This window comes from Chelon labrosus, assembly GCF_963514085.1.
Source record: "Chelon labrosus genome assembly, chromosome: 14".
NCBI classification, from domain to species: Eukaryota; Metazoa; Chordata; class Actinopteri; order Mugiliformes; family Mugilidae; genus Chelon; species Chelon labrosus.
This window is the reverse complement of record NC_140347.1, coordinates 3800979-3824730: the sequence shown is the minus strand read 5'-3', so window position 1 is coordinate 3824730 and position 23752 is coordinate 3800979. Positions and strand designations below refer to the sequence as shown.

At 43.0% G+C, this 23752-nt stretch overlaps 1 protein-coding gene across 5 annotated transcripts in view; it reads left to right on the top strand.

The window, feature by feature from the left end:
• LOC311499305 (unconventional myosin-VI-like) overlaps nucleotides 1-23752 on the top strand; it is a 114623-nt gene that overhangs the window by 38979 nt on the left and 51892 nt on the right. For all 5 annotated transcript variants that reach the window (XM_084560244.1, XM_084560243.1, XM_084560242.1 and 2 more), the window contains exons 10-15: nucleotides 575-655; nucleotides 5105-5285; nucleotides 8469-8613; nucleotides 21416-21573; nucleotides 21899-21990; nucleotides 23066-23138. In XM_084560244.1, coding sequence (XP_084416370.1) covers nucleotides 575-655; nucleotides 5105-5285; nucleotides 8469-8613; nucleotides 21416-21573; nucleotides 21899-21990; nucleotides 23066-23138 — 730 coding nt within the window. The remainder of the gene's footprint in view (nucleotides 1-574; nucleotides 656-5104; nucleotides 5286-8468; nucleotides 8614-21415; nucleotides 21574-21898; nucleotides 21991-23065; nucleotides 23139-23752) is intronic.

Below are 23752 nucleotides of genomic sequence, written 5' to 3'. Positions count from 1 at the left end.
AGGGAGTGGGACAATAATGGAGGACTTCAGGAAGGGGGGCTGGGGACAGCAGTCTGACTCAGAGACTGGTTGAAAAGAAGGAAATGAATGAGGAAATTAAGAGGGAAGAGGGAAAATAAGTTAGATGAAAAGGAAAGAAAGGAGAATATATGAAAGACTGAAGGAAACCAAGAAATGAAAAAGGAAATAAGAACAAAATAGGAAGTGAAGAAGAAGAAAGGAAGCCGACACTGGAAGACATAAGTAAGAGACCATGGAAAAATATGGAAGAAAAAGAAAGATGGAAAGAGCAAAAGACGAGAAAACAAGAACTGAAACTTAACATCCCTGACTCTCTCAGGCTGGTTTCCTCTTTAAACTCTTCAATCTTAGTGTCAAACCTTCTTTTTAAAGATTGAAATCCTGCTTCAGACATCGATAACTCATCAGAAACATCTGATCTGACCAACACGTCTCAGAGGGAATGTTTGTGTTGGAGTTTCAGACTACAGACCTGATGATGAAGACTTTATGCCCTGAGCCGTTTTTGCTCATTGACTGATTTTCCTGTTTTTTCCTGTTTTTTTTCCTACAGTACCTGAACAGAGGATGCACCCAGTACTTCGCCACCAAAGACACAGACAAAAAGATCCTGCAGAACCGCAAGAGTCCGGAGGTAAAGTTTAATAATAACTAGCTGGTTATCAGTGTGGTGTGTTGAGGAGAATGATGAAGCTGCTGCCTGAGAGAATGACGGATCTGGGAATCAATGTGATAATATATACAGTACTTCATCTCACATATTAAAAACTTCAGTTATTTGTTGACTGCCAACTCCATTAGATCCTGGTTAAACCTGACTCAGCAGCTTCTTTCAGATTTTCTTTTCAGTTTCCCTCTCACAGCTCACTCCTCTTCTGTTACCTTAGACGTCACATTAACATCCATCCTGGTTGATCGGATCCTAAGTGACCACCTTAAAGATCAGGTGTGAACACCGATCTGGTGTCAGTCCACATGTGGCGGTGGTCTGGGACACGTTTGACCTCATTCCTTTGTTTAGTGTGAACACACAATGAGTCCTGGGTCATTCCTCTGAGGATGGAAGCTTCCAGGGTTCAGATCGAATCCAAGTTTTATCTCTAAAGTCTTTCCATCTTGTTCCAAAATCTGGATCATGTCTCCAAGTCAACAACCAGCTGTTGATGGTTCTGATCCAGCGGTAGGTAGAGATCCATTAGAGACAGCAGCTGGTACAATATTCTGCTGACCACATGATGGCGCTGCTTATTTACATACACACAAACTGAGATCAGATCTCAAGTGCTGGCTGGGGACGCATGTGGAGACACATTTATATTAAGACCAGGTGGAGACACAGGGACTTAGAGAAGGACAGGTGAGATCAGATTGACCAGGATGGACGTACTATGACCTGGATGAGCTGAGAACATTCACAGACATGTTGTATCTTGATCCTGGATTTTACTTTTTGTCAGTAATCTGATTGTTTCTTTTATTTTGAATCGATTTCATCAAGATGAAATTTTAAGCTCCAGTCTATAATGGAGGCTTTACTCAGAAATAAGGAAGAAGCTCTCAGACATTTCGGCAGCGTTGTCATGTTCCCACCAGCCCTGCATTTCTAATCTTTAATTTTTTATCCAGATGCTTATATTCAGACCACAAACATTTTAATTACCAGCCGAACTGAGAGCGCCGGCGCGACTCAAAGACGTCTAATGTGGTCGCGGTAATAAGAAAACCACATCATGTGAAATGAGCTCCTTCCCCTGCCTTTGGCCTTTGATTAATTATGCACAAGCGTTCCATTACTGCTGCTGTACACGAGCGTTCCCTGCAGAGCGGCATTATTAATTATTAGATCCATTAAAAGAACACGGACAATGGATTGGAGCTCTGCTGGGACTCATGAATCCAATCGTATACGTTCACAATGAAGCTCCTGTCTCTTTGTCAATATGCCGTAATGTCTGTTTATGTTTTTAGACTTGTTTCTTACCCTAAATACTGACTTTCTGTCTAATCACGTCTGCTATTCTGACCAGCTGGGACTCTTTTGGACAAACTGATGAAATTAAAACCTGCAGAAAAGTTCAATTGCCAGTGATTTCTACAGAAATAATGAAAAAGAAGTCAAACTGTTAAGACAAACAATATACAGAAATATATCTGTTCAGATGTTTCATTAACATCCAGCCTGATCAATCTGGTCTCCACATACGTCCCCAGCCAGCACTTGACATCTGATCTCAGTTTGTGTGTCTGTAAATAAGCAGCGCCATCATGTGGTCAGTAGTTGTTTGACATCTACAAGGACAGAACAGAGCCTTGTTTATGTCTAAGAAGCAGAAATACTTGAATATAATGAAAAGTTCTGTCCTGGGAAATAATCTCAGATTTTTTTATGAGGGCTAAGAAAAACAAAGAAGTCCACAAAGGCTTGGGTGAAATAATATTTGCAGACATTCTTTGTGCCTTAACTCGAGCGCCGGGAGGAGAAAATGTGCAGCTCATATAATGTCCTAGAAAATCCAGGATCACAGAGAAATACCCTGATTTAACTCCCAAATTCAAGGGAGATTAAAACCAAGCGCTTCAGGGTTATTGAAAAGGATTTGCTGCTAATTTGACTGAGGCCAGGTGTAGTCGTAGGTGCTCTTTGCTGTAATCACTGACAAATGATGTACTGTATGTCTCCTCACTGCTCCATCTCCTATCACTCAGGACGACAAGGTGATTCCTGCTCTCTGTCTTAAATGTGTTGGGTTCACATCTTCTCTGACTGTCTGCAGGTCGACGCATGCTGATTTTCATCTTGGTTTCTCCTCTGGACTGCTGTGTTTCCTACTTTCTTCTGCTGCGTAGAAAATGTTGAGCGTTTCGGGCAACTTACGGTCGCTGCTGTGTATCTCAGAATGTCACAGAGCAATTAATTACATCTTCTCAAACATTTGTATATTTGTTGGAATCCTCAAAGGGACATGAAGAGAGAGGAAAAAAAAGATTATGAGGAATTTTTGTAGATCTTAACAAATGCTTTTTTTTTTATTAAAAGTAAAGAACGGTTATATACCAGCCATGGAAGAACATCTTGATATGTGTCTCAGATTCTCTTGTGATCTGTCAAACATTTTTGATCTTGGACAACTTTCTTGCAAAAGTTGCTTAAGATCTTGCAAAGGTTTCTCAGGATCTTCCTAAAAGTTCTGTAGATCTTGCAACAATTTCCAGGGGTCTGGCAAAAAGTTTCTCAAGATCTCAAAAACTTTATGGAGATCACGGAAAAGTTTCTTTGGACCTTTCAAAATTTCTCAATGTCACAAAAGTTTCTGAAGATCTTGCAAAGTTTCTCAGGATTTTAAGTTTCTTGAAATCTCTCTTAGAATCTTACAAAAGTCTCTTGAGATCTCGTAAAAGTTTCCAGGGACCTGGTTAACGTTTCTCAAGATCTCAAAATACGTTTCTGTAGATCTTAGAAAAGTTTCTCAGGCTCTCGTAAAAGTTTCTGGAGATTTTGCAAAAGTTTCTCAGATCTTGCAAAATACGTCTTTTTTGTCTTAATCACTTTTTTCCTCTCTCCACGTCCCTTCTAGGGCTCAGTGAAAAAGCAAACAGCTAAAACCAAATGCTGAACTAAAATGTAGGAGGTGTAGTGAAGAATTATTGTTCTCCTCAAAGCACAAAATTTGATTATATTGGAAAACCCAAATTATAATTGACCAGCAGAGCTTGACAGCACCACGACGTGCCCATCATAAATGATCTATGAGCTCTAAATCTCTAAAGGCCATTTTTAGTTTTTCCTTACGGTGGAATTCCAACTGATAAGCAAATACTCTTGATAAGTCACTGCTTACTACAACAGCCAGTCTCAGAGCAAAGGCAGTCATTAAAAAGTACAATATGCAGGTGAAAATAGTTCTGTATAATTGTCCTCTCTTGTAATATTAAAGCTGCATTGCTCAGTGTTTTGGCCAAGGGAACATTTTCCTCAATGTTCCCTTAAATCTTTGAGATAAATCTTCAGGGGGGGATTCAGGGCAGTTAAAAGGACAGAAAAGGCTCCACTAATTAGTTATTTTTTATTTTATTTTATTTTATTTTTTGCAATATCATACGGAATTTCTGGAGTCCTCACAAATGTTTTTCATTAAAAACCAAGAACACTGTGGAAATACCAACCATGGAAAAAGTTTCTGATAATCAAAAGTTGCTCACAAAAGTTTTTTCAGGCTCGGAAGTTTCTTTAATCTGGCAAAACATTCTTGGGACTCTTGCTCAAGTTTTTAGAAATCTTTTTTGTAAAAGTTTCCTGTGATCTCTCGTAGTTTCTGGAGATCTCAAGATCTGGCAAAAGAGTTTGGGATCTTTTGAAAACTTTTTCAAGGTCTTGCACCACAGAAAAATACCAAAACATGGAACAAGATGTATCGGGTTCTTGCAAAAACATTCTTGGTACTTGGCAGAAGTTTCTTGAGTTCTTGCGAAGGTTTCCGGGGATCTCGCAAAAGTATCTTGCAACGATTAGATAAAAACTCGTGGTTGAGTTATGTGATTGGATTTCACGATTCTCAATGAAAAAGCTACAGGAAAATCCAACAAGAACCCTACCTGACAGACATTTCTCGAGATCTGGCAAAACATTCTTTGGAGCTTGCAAAAGTAGCCAGAGCTCTTGCTAAAGTTTCTCAAGACCACGCAAAAGATTCTGGAAATCTTTCAAATGTTTCTCAGGATCTTCTTGATCTTCCGGTTCGCATCAGACTGTGACATTCTCGAGTGGGTTTTTCTTCTTCTTCGCCGTCTCTCTGCTGCAGATTGTGATTTTTCATGCGCTGCTTATCCTTCTTTATAGCTCTTCTGAACAGTTTCTACCAATTACAGTCAAGTCAAGGTTCATCAGACAACTTGACAATAAAATGAAAAGGTTTGAGGAGTCAGCTCAGTCTGGTTTGTGTTATTTTTAAGATTCTTGACACTTAGTCGATTTTAAATAATCTTCTCAGTGACCTGACTTCAAAGGGATGAGTGTAGATGGTTGAATAGCCGTGTAAGAAAAGAATGAATGTCTGACGGTCCATCTTGTGTCCTGGCTCCTCAGCATGCGAAGGCGGGCCCTTTGAAGGACCCGCTGCTCGATGACCACGGCGACTTCAACCGGATGTCCGTCGCCATGAAGAAGATCGGACTGGACGACACGGAGAAGCTGGATCTGTTCAGGGTGGTGGCCGGCGTGCTGCACCTGGGAAACATCGACTTTGAGGAGGCTGGGAGCACGTCAGGTGAGCTGCGGTGGATGCTTCTGAACAATGGATTCAAATGTTTAATCGCACGATTTTAGTCCGATTTAACCGTACTTGGAATGAATAGTTGTAGATATCTTTAGTTCTTGTAGAGAGAAACCTCTGTCAGGACTTTGTAGATCTCCTTGTCCTCCTCTTTTGTCCTAATTATCCTCACTTCCTATTCGATCTCCTCGTCCTCCTCTTCAATCTTCTTCTCCTCTTCATCCTGTTCCTTTGTCCTCATCCTCCTCTTCCTTCTTCTTCTTCTCCTCTTTTATGTCCTCGTCTTCCCCACTTCCTACTCTCTTTCCATCTCCTGCTCCTCCTCCTCCTTCCTCTGTTCTCTTTCTGGTAGATGTGATGCTCCTCTACGGTGACTGATCTTTTGATGTAAACTCGTGTATCTGATCACGTCATTTCATTCAGTCTCCATGGAAACAGTTGTCATTGATCAGGTTGGTCAACTTCAACGCCAAGTTTCGTCAGCGTTTCCCACCCCCCTTGTTGAATAAGTGTTGAGTAATTAAAAGTTAGTTTTGATGGTTTGATCCCAGCAGGTCAGGGTGTGTGAGCTCAGGTGTGATGATGATGATGATGATGAAGAAGACAATGACGAAGCCCTGCAGTGTTTCTTTCATCTCACATTTTTTTTCTTCTCGACTCTTGAACCGTCACCACTTTGGTTCCTGAGCGGCAGATTCCATTTGGATCTGATCCCTCCAGACTCTTTGCTGATTGATCGATGTAATATTCTCCCTCCTCCTCCTCCTCCTCCTCCTCCTCCTCCTCCTCCTCCTCCTCCTCACTGACTGAATGGTTTAGTGATGTGTTAAAAGTCTGACAGTGCAGGGATTTCCTCTGTTGTTCATTCGTAATCGAAACTCAGATGAATCCCATGATGCGTGACTTTGATCTGCTGAATTAATTCACTTCCACTCAAGGCAGATTCCTTAATTACACACTGTAAATATTTAAAGTCATGTTTGAGGTATTATATTATATGTCCTTCAGTTCTCGAGGCAACCGGCTCATCTCACGCCTCGTTTCTGTTCCCCAGCGGTTCAGACTCGGCCCTGCAGGGGAACCTTGAAAATCAGACGATTCTTTGAACTCTGGCAGCGAACTTCCTCGCCGCTCAGTTCCCCCTCGTCATTTTCTCCCACCGCAGGGAGGTAGAGCAGGGGGGCGTCTGTTTAAATAGACTCGGTTCTCACAGCGGGCAACTGTTGGGGCGCTTGTTTTACAGCAAGTGTGTTCTGTTAGAGGAGATATTCGGGATTTTGAGACGGCTTGGCTCACTTTATTTTACATTGATGTGAAGAATTTGGGAAACTTTTAACTTTTATTTATTTAATTTCAAGACCAGAAGAGCATCATGGTGGATCTGGTGTTAGGAACCAAAATGATGGACGGTGTTTCCTTCAGGTAAATGTTTGGGGAACTCAAACTTCGGTACAGGTGGTTGTTACCTTAAAGTTGGGACTATCCGTCTACTTTATGTCTCCAAAGGGATTTTTTTCCACCTCTCGTCTCTGCTTCTTGCTAAATTTCATCGTCTCTGGTGGCGGCATCGCTGCTAGTCACTTCCTGTTTGTACGGTGCCTTAAAACGACTGTAAATGCAAGGTTCAGTAAAGAGAAGAAGATAAAACAGATGCCGCCGGTCTCTAGTGGATGTTCCAGGCTCTGGTTGTCCTGGTTCCCTTCTTCAAATTTCCCGTCCCAAAGTGTCTCCAAAGGTTTATTGGTAGACCGTGTTTCCTTCAGGTAAACGTTTGTGGGAACTCAAGTGTATCAGTCGCTCCCATTGGTCGTCCCCTTGATCACGTTGCTCACCACATCTCGTCTCCAAAGGATTTTTCTCCTACCATCGCTACAACTCTCTGAATTTACATTCTCTGAATAACATTCATGGTTTCAAGGCCAGAAGAGCATCATGGTGGATCTGGTGGTAGGAACCAAAATGGTGGACATTGTTTCCTTCAGGTAAATGTTTGGGGAACTCAAGTGTATCATTCGCTGCCATTGGTTGTTGCCTTAAAGTTCGGTTTACCCGCCTACTGTTTGTACGCCGCCTTAAAATGACTGGAAACGCAAAGTTCAGTAAAGAGAAGAAGATAAAACAGATTAAGCTCTAGAAAGTACTGTCAATGACGTTGCCGGCCTCTAGTGGACGTTCTCGTCCCAAAGCATCTCGGTGTTTCCTTCAGGTAAACGTTTGTGGGAACTCAAGTGTATCAGTTGCTGCCATTGGTTGTCCGCTTGATCATGTTGCTGACCACGTCTCGTCTCCAAAGGATTTTTCTCCTACCATCGCTACAACTCTCTGAATTTAATTAACATTCCTGGTCTCTGGTCTCTTCTTGTGTGGACGGTTCAGGCGAATGCGCCTCCCAGAGTCTGTACATTAGTGACGGGGTTGTGGAGCCGTGGTGTCGAGGTCAGACTCATTATTAGACTCATTTCTGTTCTGCACAATGCAACACGTCGGGTTTAAAACTCTTCCCATCGCTGTGAACTGCCGGCGGTAGACCGAGACATCGATGTTCTCATGTGAGTTGACTGTCAGAGTTGTCAGAGTCTTCCCCTGAATCACTGCTCCTTTGGCACTCTGGGACCGCACCGACAGTCGAAACTCAATCTTTCTCCGGTCTCGATCTTTATTTCAGAGTAAGCTGAAGAAATCCGTCAGGAGAGGCTGGACATAATGAAGCTTAATTATCTAGGAATCCTGTCTGAGTCCTTGGCTCTGTTCAAATCTGTTCTGAGCTCGCAGCGTTTCCTTCCACGGGGGTCTCTATATACCGACCACGGTATTGATTCAATATTAGCCTGGCTTAGTTTTCAGTGGCATTGATCGTTGTTATCGACCAGAGACGAACCTCCGATGATGTGAGGTGTCGTTGCCAACCAACACGTGGGTTTAAAGGTACTTGGATGTTGACTCTTATCAGCTGCTGCTGCCCTCAAGACAATATGGCTAAAAAAAAATTTCTTTTAGAACTGAAGACTTGAATGAAACGTCTCCAAGAAACTCTACAAGTCCAGTTGTTCTGGTTTACTGTGTTTAAATTGTTTATTAAAGAGATCAAGATGATTTAAATTTAAATTTTTTAACACCGGCCTCTTTAATCATAGCACATGTCTCAGAGGTCCCTTTGCCCTTCTCCTCGTCTCCCAGGTGGATGCGCCATCAAGAACCAGTCGAGTCAGACGGTGGAGCACTGCGCCGAGCTGCTGGGCCTGGAGGAGGAGGGCCTGAGAGTCAGCCTCACCTCCAGAGTCATGCTCACGTCTGCAGGGGGCGTCAAAGGAACAGTCATCAAGTAAGACGCCTGGCTTCTCTCTCACAGTCACACTGCCTGCCATCAACACAGCAAACATCAAACAGACCTATGTTCATTTCCTGGAGACTTAACTGAAACTACTACACGCTGAAAGCTTAAGATAAACGTCCAGACTAATTATTATTTGCGTCCAGAGAGACCACCTTGTTGGTGTTAAGGCAGACTGGAGGACGATGGGAGTGGGTTTACAGTTTTCAGACCCACTTTAGGCGGCAGCAGTCGCTAAGAGAGAGACTAAAGAGTGATTAAAACCTAAAGGCTTTATTTGTTCATGATTTGTTTCTAACAGCCATCCCAAAAAGGAGCAGGGGTGGGCAAACTGCGGTCCGCTGGCCACACACTGAGCCGTTTGGGTTGTTTAATAAGGTCTGACGAGCATTCATAAAATTAACTCGTGAACATACATAAGCCTTACGTTAACTTTTAACTACCTAAAATATGTGACATGGCCCAAGTCCCATCCACTAACATGGAGGAGGCGGGGCTTATGACCTAACCTGCAGACAGCCAATAGGGTGAGCACCACATGCTTTGACTGTCATGGTGTCCACTTTTTTTATCGTCTATTGGATTGACTCTCTGTTGGAGCCTCTAGTGGACATTAGCTATGGCTAAAGGTTTTTCTTTACTCGTCAACCAAATATACCCAATGAATAGTGTACACTGAAATACATGGGAAAATGTACAAAACTCCCAAAGTCATCCTTTAAAAAGAAGTAGAGGTCTACTGGTGTAGCCTCGTTCATAGAGGCTACTTCACGTCCTTCAATTGTTCCACCAATCTGCAATTTTTAGATTTGGGAACAACTGCAGAGTGTACGTAACATACCGGCTTAATATCCCGACTGACTCACACTCTGTGGCTGGAGCAGATGGTTGATGTATTGCTTGTCTTGTTATCGCGGTCCAGAGAGACGAGCGAACGCTGACATTAGAATGTACAGTAAACAGAAACGAGCCTCGGAGGACAGCGGCGGCGGCGTCTGACGGCGCTACCGACAGCTGGCCGACTCGTCTTATTGTCCTGAAACCGATCTGAGTGCATTCGCCAGCTCTTGTTTATGAATAAAGTGGCGAGACCATCTGGACTTCCAGTGAAGCTGGAGTGGGTTTGATTTGAGAAGGTCAGAGAGTTGGCCCGATGTTTTGTTTGCCCCGTTTATGACAGATATTTTCGGTGGACACTCGCTCAACTCGGCCTACTTCATCCGCCTCGGATGGTGGTTTCCTGCATTTCCCAGAAGGCCCTGTGGCAAGTGCAGAGTAGTTTGAGTGTATAAACAGAAGAGGACTGAGAGATGAGTGATCAGCTGAGATTGCTGATGAATGTCTTGAATTTAAGAAGAGTCAGGAGAAGCTACCTTTGTTCAGCGGTTTGATTTTCGGTGAAGAACTGTTCTTCCTAGCTTCCTAGCTTCCTAGCCTCCCAGCTAATAGTAGCTCCTCCTAGATTCCTAGCCTCCCAGCCATTAGTAGCTCATCCTAGCTTCCTAGCCTCCCAGCTAACAGTAGCTCTTCCTAGATTCCTAGCTTCTCAGCTAATAGTAGCTCCTCCGAGTTTCCTAGCTTACCAACTAACAGTAGCTCTACTTAGCCTCCCAGCTAATAGTTGCTCTTCCTAGCTTTCTGGCCTCCCAGCTAACAGTAGCTCCTCCTGTTTACCCACTTGAACGATGAATGCAGGCTACTTATTAATTTATAAACTGGGATTACAGATGGTGTTAAAAATTTATCTTCTTTTATTCATCCCTCGTTTTTGAAGTAATTGCTGAATCAAGAATAAAATGCTAAAGCTGCCATCGGTGGCTTTTGTGGAGGGATTAACTTCAGAGCAGATGACACCAGGTCGGACTTGGTGACAGATAAAGGCTCAAACGAACTCGAGGGAAAGAAACGAAGCGTCTACAAGCAGCTTGGACGGTTCACAGCTTCACCAGTCGCCGGCAGCTTAGCAAGATAAATGTGAAGCCGTGAAGCGTTGAGGAGGAGGAGGAGGAGGAGGAGGTGGAGGACCTGGGCCGGTGGAGCGTTCTCCCGTTATTATGGCTCGGTGCTTCAGGTATCAGTATCTACCTCTGGCTCAGCTGGAGCGAACAGATACCTAAACAACCCTCCCATCACGGAGGGTTCAAGGCAGCGAGTAACTTAATCTTTATAATGATGAAGAAGATGAGACAAGACGGCAGAGACACAACCATTAGTCAACCAGACAGCTCATGTCCAGGCTGTGGGTTCACCCAGAGACCCGTGAACATCTGAGCAGTTCGGCCCGGGACACCTGAGAGTATATTCTGGGCTGTGTTTACCTGACGTCGTTACATCTAAAAGAATCTTCACGGATCTAAATCAAAGTTTTCTTTCTTCGACTTCTCCTCTTCCTCACCTCTTTTCTTTCCTCAGTTTACACTTTATAAAACAGTGGAATAAAACAATAAAACACTTGCATGTGAACACACTGAACACCTCTTTCAGTTTCACTTTGTTTCATTGTCTAACACATGATTCGATTTGTGTTCCTAAAGCCAACACATGAGCCAAATGTCTGACTTTAATTCTCTATGAATCTCCCTCCCACGCTCTTTCTCTCTTTCTCTCTTTCTTTATTCCCCCTCTCTCGCCCTCCGTCTGCACTCCCTCCAAATAAATAACCAGCTTATGTGATGCAGCCGGGTTGGCAAGACTCCAGCCGGCCGCCTCACTGGAATTCACCCACTGTTCTCCTTCTTCTATCCTCTGACACCGAGTGTGAAATTACAGCAATAATGTGTGAAATTCTTATATAAACGAGCAGCAGTATGGATCTGGCTGTGTCGCCGAGTATAACGCAACGCCGAGCCAACCTCTCGGTACCGGAGGCTCAAATGTGGGAGAAACGTCGTGGATAGAAACTCAGAGTAATATCGACGCCACCGGTTTGCTTTGACTGACATGTGATCCTGAATGCAATCAGCTGTAATGCACAGAGAAAGTAGTGTGGTAGTAATTCTGTCAACAAACCATCACTGACATTTAAACTAGACCCAGAATTAAACAGGAACTGCACCAACTTCACACAGCAATTAGAGTTTAGGGTAAAACAAGGAGGACAAAGCCTTTAGGAGTCTAAAATGTCTTCAAGGGACGTCACTAGTTCTTTTTTTAATGAGTAGATTAAAACGTCCTGATGGATGAGGTGTAGAGGTTTGGTGTTAACATTTACTAATCATCTCCTAATAAATCAACATCGGGTTGAGGAGTTTCCAGGAGGGACAGACAAACGTGGAGGTAGAAAAACAACCAGTTGTTGAAAAGCTGGAATGTCTTCTTCTCTTTTATGTCCTCCTCCTCCTTATCCCTTGTCTTCCCACCTTTCTACTCTGTCCTCCTTCTTCTTCTCCTTCTTTTGTTCTATTTCCAGTAGATGTGATGCTCCTCATCATCAGAACCTCCTCATCAATAGCAAAAATTTGAAAATGAGAAGTTGACTTGTTCCTACTCTATGTTGGGAACTGATTCTGCTCCAGCAAAGATCTGCCGGGCCAATCAGATTGTTTGGGGGCGTGGCTTCATGTAGTGATGGACAGAAGAGTAACAGTAATCGTACATGTCATCTGAGAGACGTAGAGTTCAGTTAGTTTTAGTTAAATGTCTCTGGTTGGAGGACCATTCAGATGATGCCGAGTTATTTTTTACAAATAGGAAAAAGTTGACGAAATGGTATTTAAACTACTAAATAACAGCGTCTTGGACATTAGATCGAAGTGATCTTTTTTTAAAAAGGCTGCAAAACTTGACGTTCTCGGAAGTTAGACATGAATTTTGAGAGTTTAAAGCTGGAAAGTTCTGCGTTTGTGAGTTGAGTTGTTGGGTAGTTAAACACCGATACGAACCATGTGTCATCATGGAGCATTGATGAAGACAAAGAGGATATTCATTGTTTTCTTGCAATGAAACTATTGTTCAAGCAGCTAACTCTGCTGCTCTGGAAGATTTCCAAATCCTGTCTTAAGAAGTCAGCCTGATCTTAAGCTGAACAAAAGATGTTACTTTGGGAAAGTTGTTCAAGGTTCAAGGTTCAAGGAGTTCTGGAGTCTCTCCGTTAGGAACTGATTCTGCTCCAGCAAAGATTGATGCAGATATATATTTTGTTTTTCTCTCTATCGGTTGAAAGTCGCCCCAGAATCAAATCCAGATGAAGAGTCACCCGTCACTAGACTCAGTTCTTTATAGAAACATATCTAAAAACATCAGACGTTGCTTTGTTCATGTGATCGAGGCGTTTGAAGACGGTGCAGGTTAATTATTCATCAGAACATCCTCAAGCATCTTATTTCTATCAACAGTTGTGAAAGTGGATTCACTATTCAACAGATTATCGAGATCACCGACTATTAAAACCTGCTGCTGTGTCTGGAATTTAAAGCTTCATTTCCTAGGAAGCGAGTTGTTTTTCTGCAGAGCATGAACACGCAGGAAATAATTTCTCCAGCCATTCAGCCAGGATCTTTCTTTTTCTTATTTTTTTCTCTCTAAGTCAAAAGGTTTTTTCTTTTTGGCTTTAATGGAGAGAATAAACATGTTGTGAGTGATTTTTGCCATCCGCTTTTCATTCCTTCCACCATCTGCCCCCTAAAAAAAAACAAAAAAAAAAACTCTGGAAGCTTCACACACGTTTTTCACGCCCGTCTGTTTTGCTTTGGGACTGAAGCTTAAAGGAATATCCAGAGGTGACCATTTTATTTTTGGCGTCCTTTCATCGACTGCACCAGAACCTTCCGTCGGTGGGGTGCTGCTGTACAGATGTCTGATCTGATTTTTGCGGAACCTGACCGGCACCGGCCGACACTCTGATTTTAACTCATCCGCAGCGGCTCAGATGAAAGAGCAGGAATAAGCATTAGCGTGGGAGGCTTGAAATTGAGGCGAGTGGCTTTCAGATGGTGTGTGTGTTCAGGCCGAGCTGAGAAACAATCAGAGGCTTTAAGAGTTCGGGCTAAAAGCAGACATCGGTCTGTCTGTACGCGTCAGTCTGCCGTTACCAAACACTTTTATGGCATCTAATTTTCTTCAAACTTCAGTTTTTAGCTTTGTATTTTGGAAATAATGACTCTTTCCCAGCCAGTAGAATCAGAAAGACAAAACCATTTATCAGTCAGTAAGTCCATTAGCACCGTCTACTGATTTGCTGTAACACAACTTTGCAGTTCTTTTGCGTTACATATCTGACATGTTTGCTGTGGAGAAAGCTCCAGAAAAAGAACCTGCCCAATCCCAAACAGTCCAACAGGCTCAGTTAAAGATCAGCAGGTGAAGATAGTGGAGCATTTAGCAGCTAAAGAGCAGGGCCCGTATTCCTAAAGATTCTTAGCGCAAAGAGTTGCTCCTAGTGGCGAAATTCTAAGAAAATTCTTAGAATCATGATGTTTTCTAAGAATTTCCTCTCAAAGTTAAGAGTAGATCCTAGTAAAGATAAAAGGTATTCCTAAAGAATCTTAGCTCTTAAGAGTGCTCCTAATGTGAGATCTGTTAAGAGCAGGGAGGAGGACTTCCACAGTCTTCATAGAGATTAGATTATTAAGTCTATTAATTTGACGTCCATTCTAGGCCAATTATCACCAAAAGTGTATTTCTATCTAGCTTTTAGGATCAACCAATCACACCTTCTGAAATGATGACTAGCAACGGGGTCAACCACACATCCTCACTAAGATCAGAGTTTCTGTCCATTCCTTGCTCAGAGTTCTCTGAGAATTTTCTGGAATCACTCCTAAGCTAAGACTCCTAGCTAGGAATTTTTAGGCTAAGTAAGGAGCTCTCTGAGAGGATTCTCCGAAACTTTAGGAATACGGGCCCAGATGTTTGCCTCAAGCAGTGGTAGAGACCAAACACTGAGCTAAAAGAGACTGAAAGTTGACTTCCACTTGCTTCATTGCTCCTAAATAATGGATTGCATGGAAACTGAGTTTTTGTTATTTGGATATGATGCCTCAGATACGTCGCTGATGGACAAGAACGCATAAATGACAGGACTGGACATGTAGCATGATCAGAATTTTCCAAACCCAAGCCACAGTTTATTAGACGTAGACAGAAATATTGAACATTTTGAACGTTTTGCATGCTCAGAAAGTTTTCACGGCTTCAGACAAAACCCCACTTTCACCTCCTGCTGATCTTCTACAGACTCATTACTCAGAGGGTTTCTAAATATACCGCAAAAAGTCTCGTTCCTTAGTCAGGAAGTCACGTCGGGTCACCGTGACTCAGACTGAAAGAATACATTTGCATCGTGACACGGCTCAGAACAATTCAAACAAATCGCGCTCTAAAAGCATAATGAACTCGAGCTGAGACGCCCAATTACGAGTCAACAAACTGGCTCATCGCCCGCCGCCGGCCGCTGCTTCAAAGGCCCAACGAGGCCATTTGTGCCACGAAGAAGTCAGAAGATATTTTACTCTTGTTAACAAGATCATTTCTTTTCCTCGCTGGCAGCCGACCGCACGAAAGGTTGCACACTTTGCTTTCAGGCGGTCATTAACAGCAGGCTGGCACTTGTGCTATCGCATCATGCCGGCGTCCCCGGGAGAGACGTTTAATCAGAGGTTACGGTAGTGGGGAGCATCTCTGGACTAGTGCTGTCAAAACTGACCGAAAAATGATGAACTGTTCAGGAATCTGCTTTTGCATTTCATCCAGAATGTTAATATTGGAGGTTTGTCGCCTTGACAAATGTGTTTTACATATTACTAGTTTAGAGGAGAGAAAACCTTTGATTAATGGCATCTCAGAGAAACTTTCCCAACTGGACGAGTGTCCTCAAAAAGTTTTAAATCACTTGGGATTCGTCCTATAATCAGAGTTGTTGTCCAGTATTCAGGTCATTGCAGTAATCCCTTACCACTAATTATACTCAAGTAACTCAGCAGCAGTACAACAAATAAAAAAACGTAGCACTGGATTAAAAGAAAAATAAGTTCTCATTCATTGAGAAATAGCGATGACTTAGCAGGACTCTGCTTCTGCTTTGTTTTCTATTTCTGCCTCCACAGCATATCACCGCTGTCCACATTTGCAAACTAAATGAGCAGCAGAAACAGGTTAAATTGTCAAAACAAAATATATTTGACATTTAGAAACTTATAGGGAAACTGAAAATTCCACAGAATACTCTCAGAGGATTAGGGACGTTTATTTTAAATTACATTTTTGTCTAAAAGTTTGAGGGTAGGGTAAAACTTTCTCAATATAGACGCAGAAAGAAAAAGATGCATCAACATCTTTGAGTGATAAAGACCTTTAACGTCCTCAGGGACACACTGGTGTAGCTGAAGAGCTGCAGAGTCTGCTGAGGGAGGAGGCCAGGGTGATGGATGGATCAACAAAACACCCAAATTTTCCTTCTTTGGTTCATTCTCATTGACGGCATTGATCATTGAATCAAGACGTCTCTGACTGTTTGGTTACGCTGCCCCTGAGTGGATTAATAAAAGCCTGAATCATATGTGAAAGTGAGCTGACGTTAGCTTAGAGCCAATATTCTGCTCTCAAAAAGAACAACTATAATATTTGTCTTTTCATTGGGGGAATGACGAGTGGGACAAAGTTATGTGAAGAGGCCTTAAAGTGTTTCTGTGTGAGAAAGTAGAGAAAGATGGAGTGGAAAGAAAATCGAGTGATAAGTGACGCTGGGCCAAGTGTCAGATAAAGTTAAAGGTGGTGAAAGAGTGATGGGTAAACGGAGAGAGAGATGCGAAACCCCAGACAGCAGCGATGTCCGATGCCTAACACTCCAGGATACATCTATCATGAGTGTAATTTCAGACAAAGGGGGAGAGAGGGGAGTAACGAGAGCGAGGGCCAAGAGGAAATGGGAGATGCCAGATTCATGGCGACCTTGCCAGGTGAGGTCGGTAGTTAACGGCTTGTGGAAGTCGAGGGGGATCGGTCCATCAAGCTGGCAGACAGATGCGCCGTTAAACAAACCTGCAGGAACTTCTGTTGGACACATCAGGCAGTTATCCTCCGAGTAGCTCTCAGCTCTGGATGCTTTAAAAGCTTCTAGTACGTCTGAGGGGTTAGGGTTAGGGCTGGTGACATGTCAACGCGTCAACATGTCATTGTCATGGAGGGATTTGAACCTTTTTGTGGAGATGATTCAAGCCTCGGTTTGATGCCAGTTTGTGAGGACAACTGAGACAAAAAAACTTTCATTTACCACTTCAAGCGATTGATTCAATTTTATCAAAGTGAATTCTATTATTAATCTAATTCTCTATCAATTCCCTGATCAGTAGAGTCTGGTAACTCTTCATCTGGATTTCATAACGGGCCTTTGAACAGATACAGAGAATAAAACACATCTGCATTCAGTTAGAGAGTCCTCCAACCAGTCAGAACAGCAAGGTATATGATATTAAGTGGTGACAAATTAATTAATTGTTAAGTTTTTCATTGAGTTTGTGATTTTAAGTCCAAGTGTGTCTCAGTATTTGTCACAATCCTTAAAATTCAAAAGACTGATTGTAGACCTTTCTACCTGCAAACTCTTGATCATATTTTTAGTGTTCATCGTGAACACTTGTTGAAAGGTGTTCAGTTAAAGCTTTAACAATGAAAAAATATCATTCATCAAACAAAACAACAAGTCAGAGGAAAACAAAAGCTGTGAGGATAAATTCTGGCATCGTTATATCTTCAACAATCTTCAGTGGTTCTAAATCAAATGAGAATCATCACTTCCCAAAGGTAAATTACGGAAACGAGTTCAACGAATCAATATTTAGCTTCGAGAATGCATCAGATCTCTGTGGTTTGTCAGGCAGGGTCTTGGAGACCACACCATAGGCCTCACCTGGTCCATCTCTAAGTCCGTGTCTCCACCTGGTCTTAATCTAAATGTGTCTCCACATGCGTCCCCAGCCAGCACTTGAGATCTGATCTCAGTTTGTGTGTCTGTAAATCAGCAGCGCCATCATGTGGTCAGTAGAATATTGTACCAGCTGCTGTCTCTAATGGATCTCTACCTACCGCTGGATCAGAACCATTAACAGCTGGTTGTTGACTTGGTTCTAAATCAAAGTAGAATCATCGGCTCCCAACGGTAAATTACATCTATTACTATTTATTTAAATGAATAAGCTACTTCTTTACAAACACAGGCATACAAACCAAACACAAAATGTTAAAATACTGCTTTTCAGCGTTAACTTTGTCAACAGTGGTCCACAGTGTTGCTCGTTGCAGTAGCAGCGCTCGTACTTTTGTTGTTCAGTCCTTTCTCAGTGTGGGTTTGAGGGGTGGATGGTGAATATGGGGAAAATATGCCAACTTACTGGCAGCGGTAAGGGCGTTGATGTTTCAGTGGAATCTTAGTGCTGAGTCAGACACAGCTGAAATATATCTTCTCTTACATATCGCAATTTTTGAGGCTTAAAGGTCCAAATTAAAGTCCGTGTTTTCATCCCATGTTGCGTCTTTGAGGTCGGAGCCAAGGAGCAGCTGCAGACCAGCAGGCGTCTTCAGAGAAAACAGTTTCTACACAAGACGACATCAGTAATTACAACGAGAGAGGAGGAAATAAATAAATAAATAAAAACACTCGCCGCGGAGCCTCCCAGGGAATACATATTAGGATACTTGTACGATTAGTGTTCTGACATTATGCTGCCCTGGCATTTAGACCTGTTGGTTTTTAAATGAGGGGGCCTCACCACGGTATTAAAACCTCTGGCTGAGGCACTTCGGCTCTGCGGAGGCGGAGGCAGCAGCGGTGGCATGAATTAAACATGGCTGGTTGTGCAGGGAGGACAGGGGTGAAGGTTGAGGAGCTGCAGCAGTGTTGTGGAGGAGATAAGTCAGATTTTTGGGGCCTGCAACTTTGACTCGCTGCTGATTTATTGATTTGTTTCATTTTTACACCACTCAGAGATACTTCATGTCTTCATCAGCCATCCGTCCGTTATCCAAAAAGTAAAGCTGGAACTAGGACATCTGGACTTGTTGGGTGTCTTCAAGACGTCCAAGTCTTCAGTTCTAAATCTAGATCAGTGGAGTAACTGAAGACTTGAATGAAATGTCTTCAAGACGTCCTTCACGATGTCCTTCTTCCAGCTTGTTTTTTGGACATACCCTGACCTGGATGACCGAGATCCTTCACATCCTTCCATTAGTCTTAACCTCTTACTCTGTAGAGCAATGGTTCCCAACCTTCGTCCTTGGAGGTCCCTCTGTTGAGCTGATAGTCGTAGACGTCATCTGAGTTGAATTAGTTTACAACATAAATGTCTCTGATTGGTTGGAGGACTATCCAGTTGCATGCTAAGGTATTTTTTTGCTCCGTATCAGTTGAAACTGATAGCTGGACACGCCAGGCTGGAAAAACGTAGGGTGGTGATTTCTTTAAAAATATGGAAAAAATGTGAACTGTATAATGTAGAATCCACAAATTATTGATAGAGTATGTACAACACAGATGGAAATGCTCATTCAGAAAACTGATTTAATGTTTTCACAGACGTTGAAGGCAGAAGTAAAAGGTAAAGCTGTGTTTTCTCTATCTAGACAAGGATTAACAGCTGAAGAGAATAAAACTAGAAGAATTTAAAGGTCAACGGTATTTTAAGACGTTTTACTGGCCACATTATCTCCGGTAGTATACTGAATAGGAGAGGGAATTAACCAAGCGGCTGCTCTTTTCTTTTTATTCTTTTTTTTTTATTTCCTCGCAGTCATTTTATAACATCTCCTTTCACTTGGCTGAAGGTATGTGTCAGGTAAACACAGCTGTCTGAATTAGAATAGAAATGGTACACAGCGTGTGTGTGGACGTTTAAAGCAGTGAAGCAGGTGAAGTGAGGACAAGTTTATTCATGTGTTAACTTCATTCAGAGCAGCAGAGCGGAAACGAGTTCAACAAATCAATACTTAGCTTCAAGAATGCATCAGATCTTGGTCTTGGTTTGTCAGGCAGGGTCTTGGAGACCACATCATAGTCCTTACCTGGTCCATCTCTAAGTCCCTGTGTCTCCACCTGGTCTTAATATAAATGTGTCTCCACATGCGTCCCCAGCCAGCACTTGAGATCTGATCTCAGTTTGTGTGTCTGTAAATCAGCAGCGGCATCATGTGGTCAGTAGAATATTGTACCAGCTGCTGTCTCTAATGGATCTCTACCTACCGCTGGATCAGAACCATCAACAGCTGGTTGTTGACTTGGAGACATGATCCAGATTTTGGAACAAGATGGAAAGACTCTCACATGATAAGATCTAATTTATTTTAGAGACAAAGACTCAGATTAGAGCTGAACCCTGGAAGCTTCCATCCCCAGAGGAATCAAACGTCTCTGATGATGAAGGAAATAAAGACACTAATCATTATTTTTCAGGCAGTGAAGTTGTTTAGGACCTTGGTTCTCCGCATGGTTCTTCTCTGCAGATGAAGATGCTTCTTTATGTGTCTCGCTGCATGTTTGTGTTTTTTCCTGCAGAATAAATTCCGCTCTGATCAGATGCTCCCTGGTGGTGAGGGATCGGCGCTGTTTACATGCCGTACCTTACATGTTGAATTCTCCAAATAGAGCGCAGATGCTGAAGTAAATTACAGATTGCAGCGTTGGGGGGTCTGCCCTTCACGCCGTGCGCCGTCCTATCACGGCGTAATATATTCGACAAATGCCCCGAGACACCTGCGGCGATCAGGCGCCGCCAGCCCTCCTGACGACTCTTTTATAAAAAGTATGCGTGGAGGAGATGATTGTGGAGGATTTGGAGGTGGTTACTCGGAGCTTTGGGAGCTCCTCCGGCGTGGAGTCATTTCTCAGCGTGTCCTTGAGTGCTCTGCAGTCGTGCTGAGGTGGAGCCCGGAGGTAAAGCCTGGCAGCAGATTAATGCGGAACGTTTTATCTTGCCCCCGCGATCGGGTCACTACTTTTGTCTGCTGCTATTGAACCGCACTCAGAAGCAATTACAACAGCTGCACAGAGCTCCCTGCTGGTTGGGGTCTCTGTCACCACTTTATGGCCACTACCTCACACCCAGTCTGGGTTTATCCTGCTGACAGTTACACAATTATCTGCTTGGAAAGCCACGCAGGGCCAGTTCCTTTACATCAGCCTGAATATCCTTAAGTGACAGATTAACGTTTATACTCTATTTATTTATTTGGGACGTTAGCTTAATGTGTTTAACTGGAAAAAAGACAAAGGCTGAGGTCAGGGGTCCACCAGGAGACATTTGAGACAGTTCCTGGATATCTGTAAACATTCATCTGTAGCAACCAGCAACTGTTCACCTGCAAATCTGTTGAAGGTGAACAGTTGACTTGTTCTTCTGTGAATTAAAGGTTAATGGTTAAATAAAACTGATTCTTATCCAAAGCACTACCAGAAACAAGGACAACTGGACTTGTAGAGTTTCTTCAATGTTTCATTCAAGTCGTCAATTTTAAAAGCCTGGTGGAGGGGGTTGGGGTTTGAATAGGAACATCTGAGGGTGGTGTCCACCTGAGAGTCACCTACTCACCTGTAACTGGAGGAAACCTTTTAGATCCTGTTGCTGATCACACCTTTAGATTGGAGTGTCTGGCCAATAATGGGTCATTAGACACCTCCACCAGTCTTTTAGAACTGAAGAAGCTCAATGGACGAAGCGTCTTAAAGAAAACCTGTCAAGTCCGGTTGTCCTTGTTTCTGGATATACCATGACCTGGATGACTGGTGAACCTCATCCCGCTCTGTCGTCAGATCACTTGGGACTCTTCACGTCATATTGACCCGTATTGATTTTTGTGTCTTTGCCAGAGTGCCGCTCAAGGTGGAGCAGGCCAACAACGCTCGGGACGCCTTGGCGAAGGCCGTGTACAGCCGCCTGTTCGACCATGTGGTGACCAGAGTCAACCAGTGCTTCCCCTTCGACTCCTCTGCCAACTTCATCGGCGTCCTGGACATCGCCGGCTTCGGTCAGTGAGACACTTGTTCTCAGCTGCCCAAGGTTTCTTCTTGTTGAAAGAGAGTTTTGCGCTATATAAGAGTAGAAGTTTGAATCCGATGTCTGCGATGAAACATCTTCAGGCTGTTTGGTTTAAATATGTTTCTTGGAAATCAAATAAATCTCTTTTCTAATAAAAGAGCACTTGTAGGAAAAAATAAAGCTTATGAAAGTATAATAATACGACTTTTCCACAAAAACTGACGGCAGTGAGTTTATTTTAAACTTATTCTGCGTGCATATCCCAGAGGGAGCTGCTCCGTGCACATTATTATTCTTCTTCTCTTCTTTTGCAGAATACTTTGAACACAACAGCTTTGAGCAATTTTGCATCAACTACTGTAACGAGAAACTGCAGCAGTTCTTCAACGAGCGCATCCTGAAAGAGGTGAGGGGCGCCGTGCAGACACGACTCAGGGTTTATACGCTCACATCGTCAGGTACACTAGTGAATGCATTCTCATCTAAGTCCTCCTTGAAGACTGTTGAAGAAACAGCGTCAGAACAGAAAGGTGGTGATTCACCTGGATGATCATCGTGGAGGATGGAGGCTGTGGTGCTGACGACAAACCACAGCCTCCACAATGAAAACACAGTCGACAGCTCTTTCTGTTATTTTAAACTAACACTGAAAACCAGAACATTCGTGAAGACAAGATCTAGAGCAGGACTGTTATATTAAAATACATTCACTAGTGTACCTAATGAACTGGCCAGTGAGTGTGCTTTGACTACAGTTATTTCCTTATTGCAAGCAAATTGTGGGGTTTCTTATTCTTGAATAAATGTATTCATTCCCCAAAGCTCAAGGCGCCTCAATGTAATCATTTTAATTCCAAAAAAAAGTTGGAAAAAGCCAATTTATCTGAAGTTGTGTTTTATGAAGTTTAACTACGTTTTAACAGCCGAAGGTCTTTATTTCACGATCTCCGCCGGGGCAGATAATCTGTCGACCTTGGAGAGTCACAGCCTCCGTTTACGTTGCGTCTATGAGAAAATAATTTCTTCTCAGCCGACGTCCCTGAGGTGATAATAGTCCAGATGAGATCCTGGATCAGATCTTAAATCAGATCAGCTGATCTGTCTCTAACTACGAGGCTGAAACCTTCCTGCTGTGCTTCATGTTTGACTTCTACCGGATAGTTTTGTAACAACTACTTCTCTCTTTTTAAAAGTGTCAATCGCGTCATTTTACCTTTAAACACCTCATCTGCAAACTTGGAGATGATGGCGGCGGTGGCGGCGGCGGCGGCGGCTCGCCAACAGCTGTTGCAGAAAGCCGTAACCTTTACATGCTAGTTCTGCTTTAAACACGTAACAGCAGCTATAACGGGCATTTGTTAGAGAGCTGTCAGCCCCCCAAACCCCCCCAGGCCGAGTCGCACACTCGTCCCCGTCCTCATTAGACGGACGCCGTGCATGCCGTGAATATCGTTCCTCATCACAAAACGTCTCGATTGCAGGAGCAAGAGCTGTACCAGCGGGAGGGGCTCGGAGTCAACGAGGTTCACTACGTCGACAATCAGGACTGTATAGGTAAGAGGACCGCTCTCGTTCGCATTCTTCCTTTGAGCGTTTATTAATAATCATCTTTATTTCTGTAGCACATCTTCAAATCAACATCTCAAGTTCTGAACCCTTTAACACCTCAGCTTGGGAGCTTATTTTGCTTGTTTTGGCGATAAAAGGTTCAGAACACGTCTTAGTGAGTATTAGTGCTTTCAAACCATTTTTACAGAATACCTGGAACTTTAAATAGCTGGCAGTTATTTACATTTCACTGCATGTTATAAGAGCGTAATGACCTTATGGGAGAGGTGCAAGTAAAATGACACCATAGTGGCTGTAGAACACAACATCTCAGCTTCCAGAAACCGTTGGGGTTTGACGGTTGGTGACACATTTGGTTTTAAAGGTTTAACAAGAAATAAAAAAAATGCCATATTAGAAAAACAGGCAGGTACAACAAACCTGATAAAGATGATAAAGTTTTAAAGCAGTTTAATCAGTGGGGCCCATAGTTGTGAACGAACAGACAGTACACCTCAGCCTGAGGATCTCAAGGTACGTTTTAAAGTGTTTGGAGCTAAAAGTTCAGTGATATAGCCGGGGGCACGACCATGAAGAGCTTTAAAAGTAATCAGTAAAGT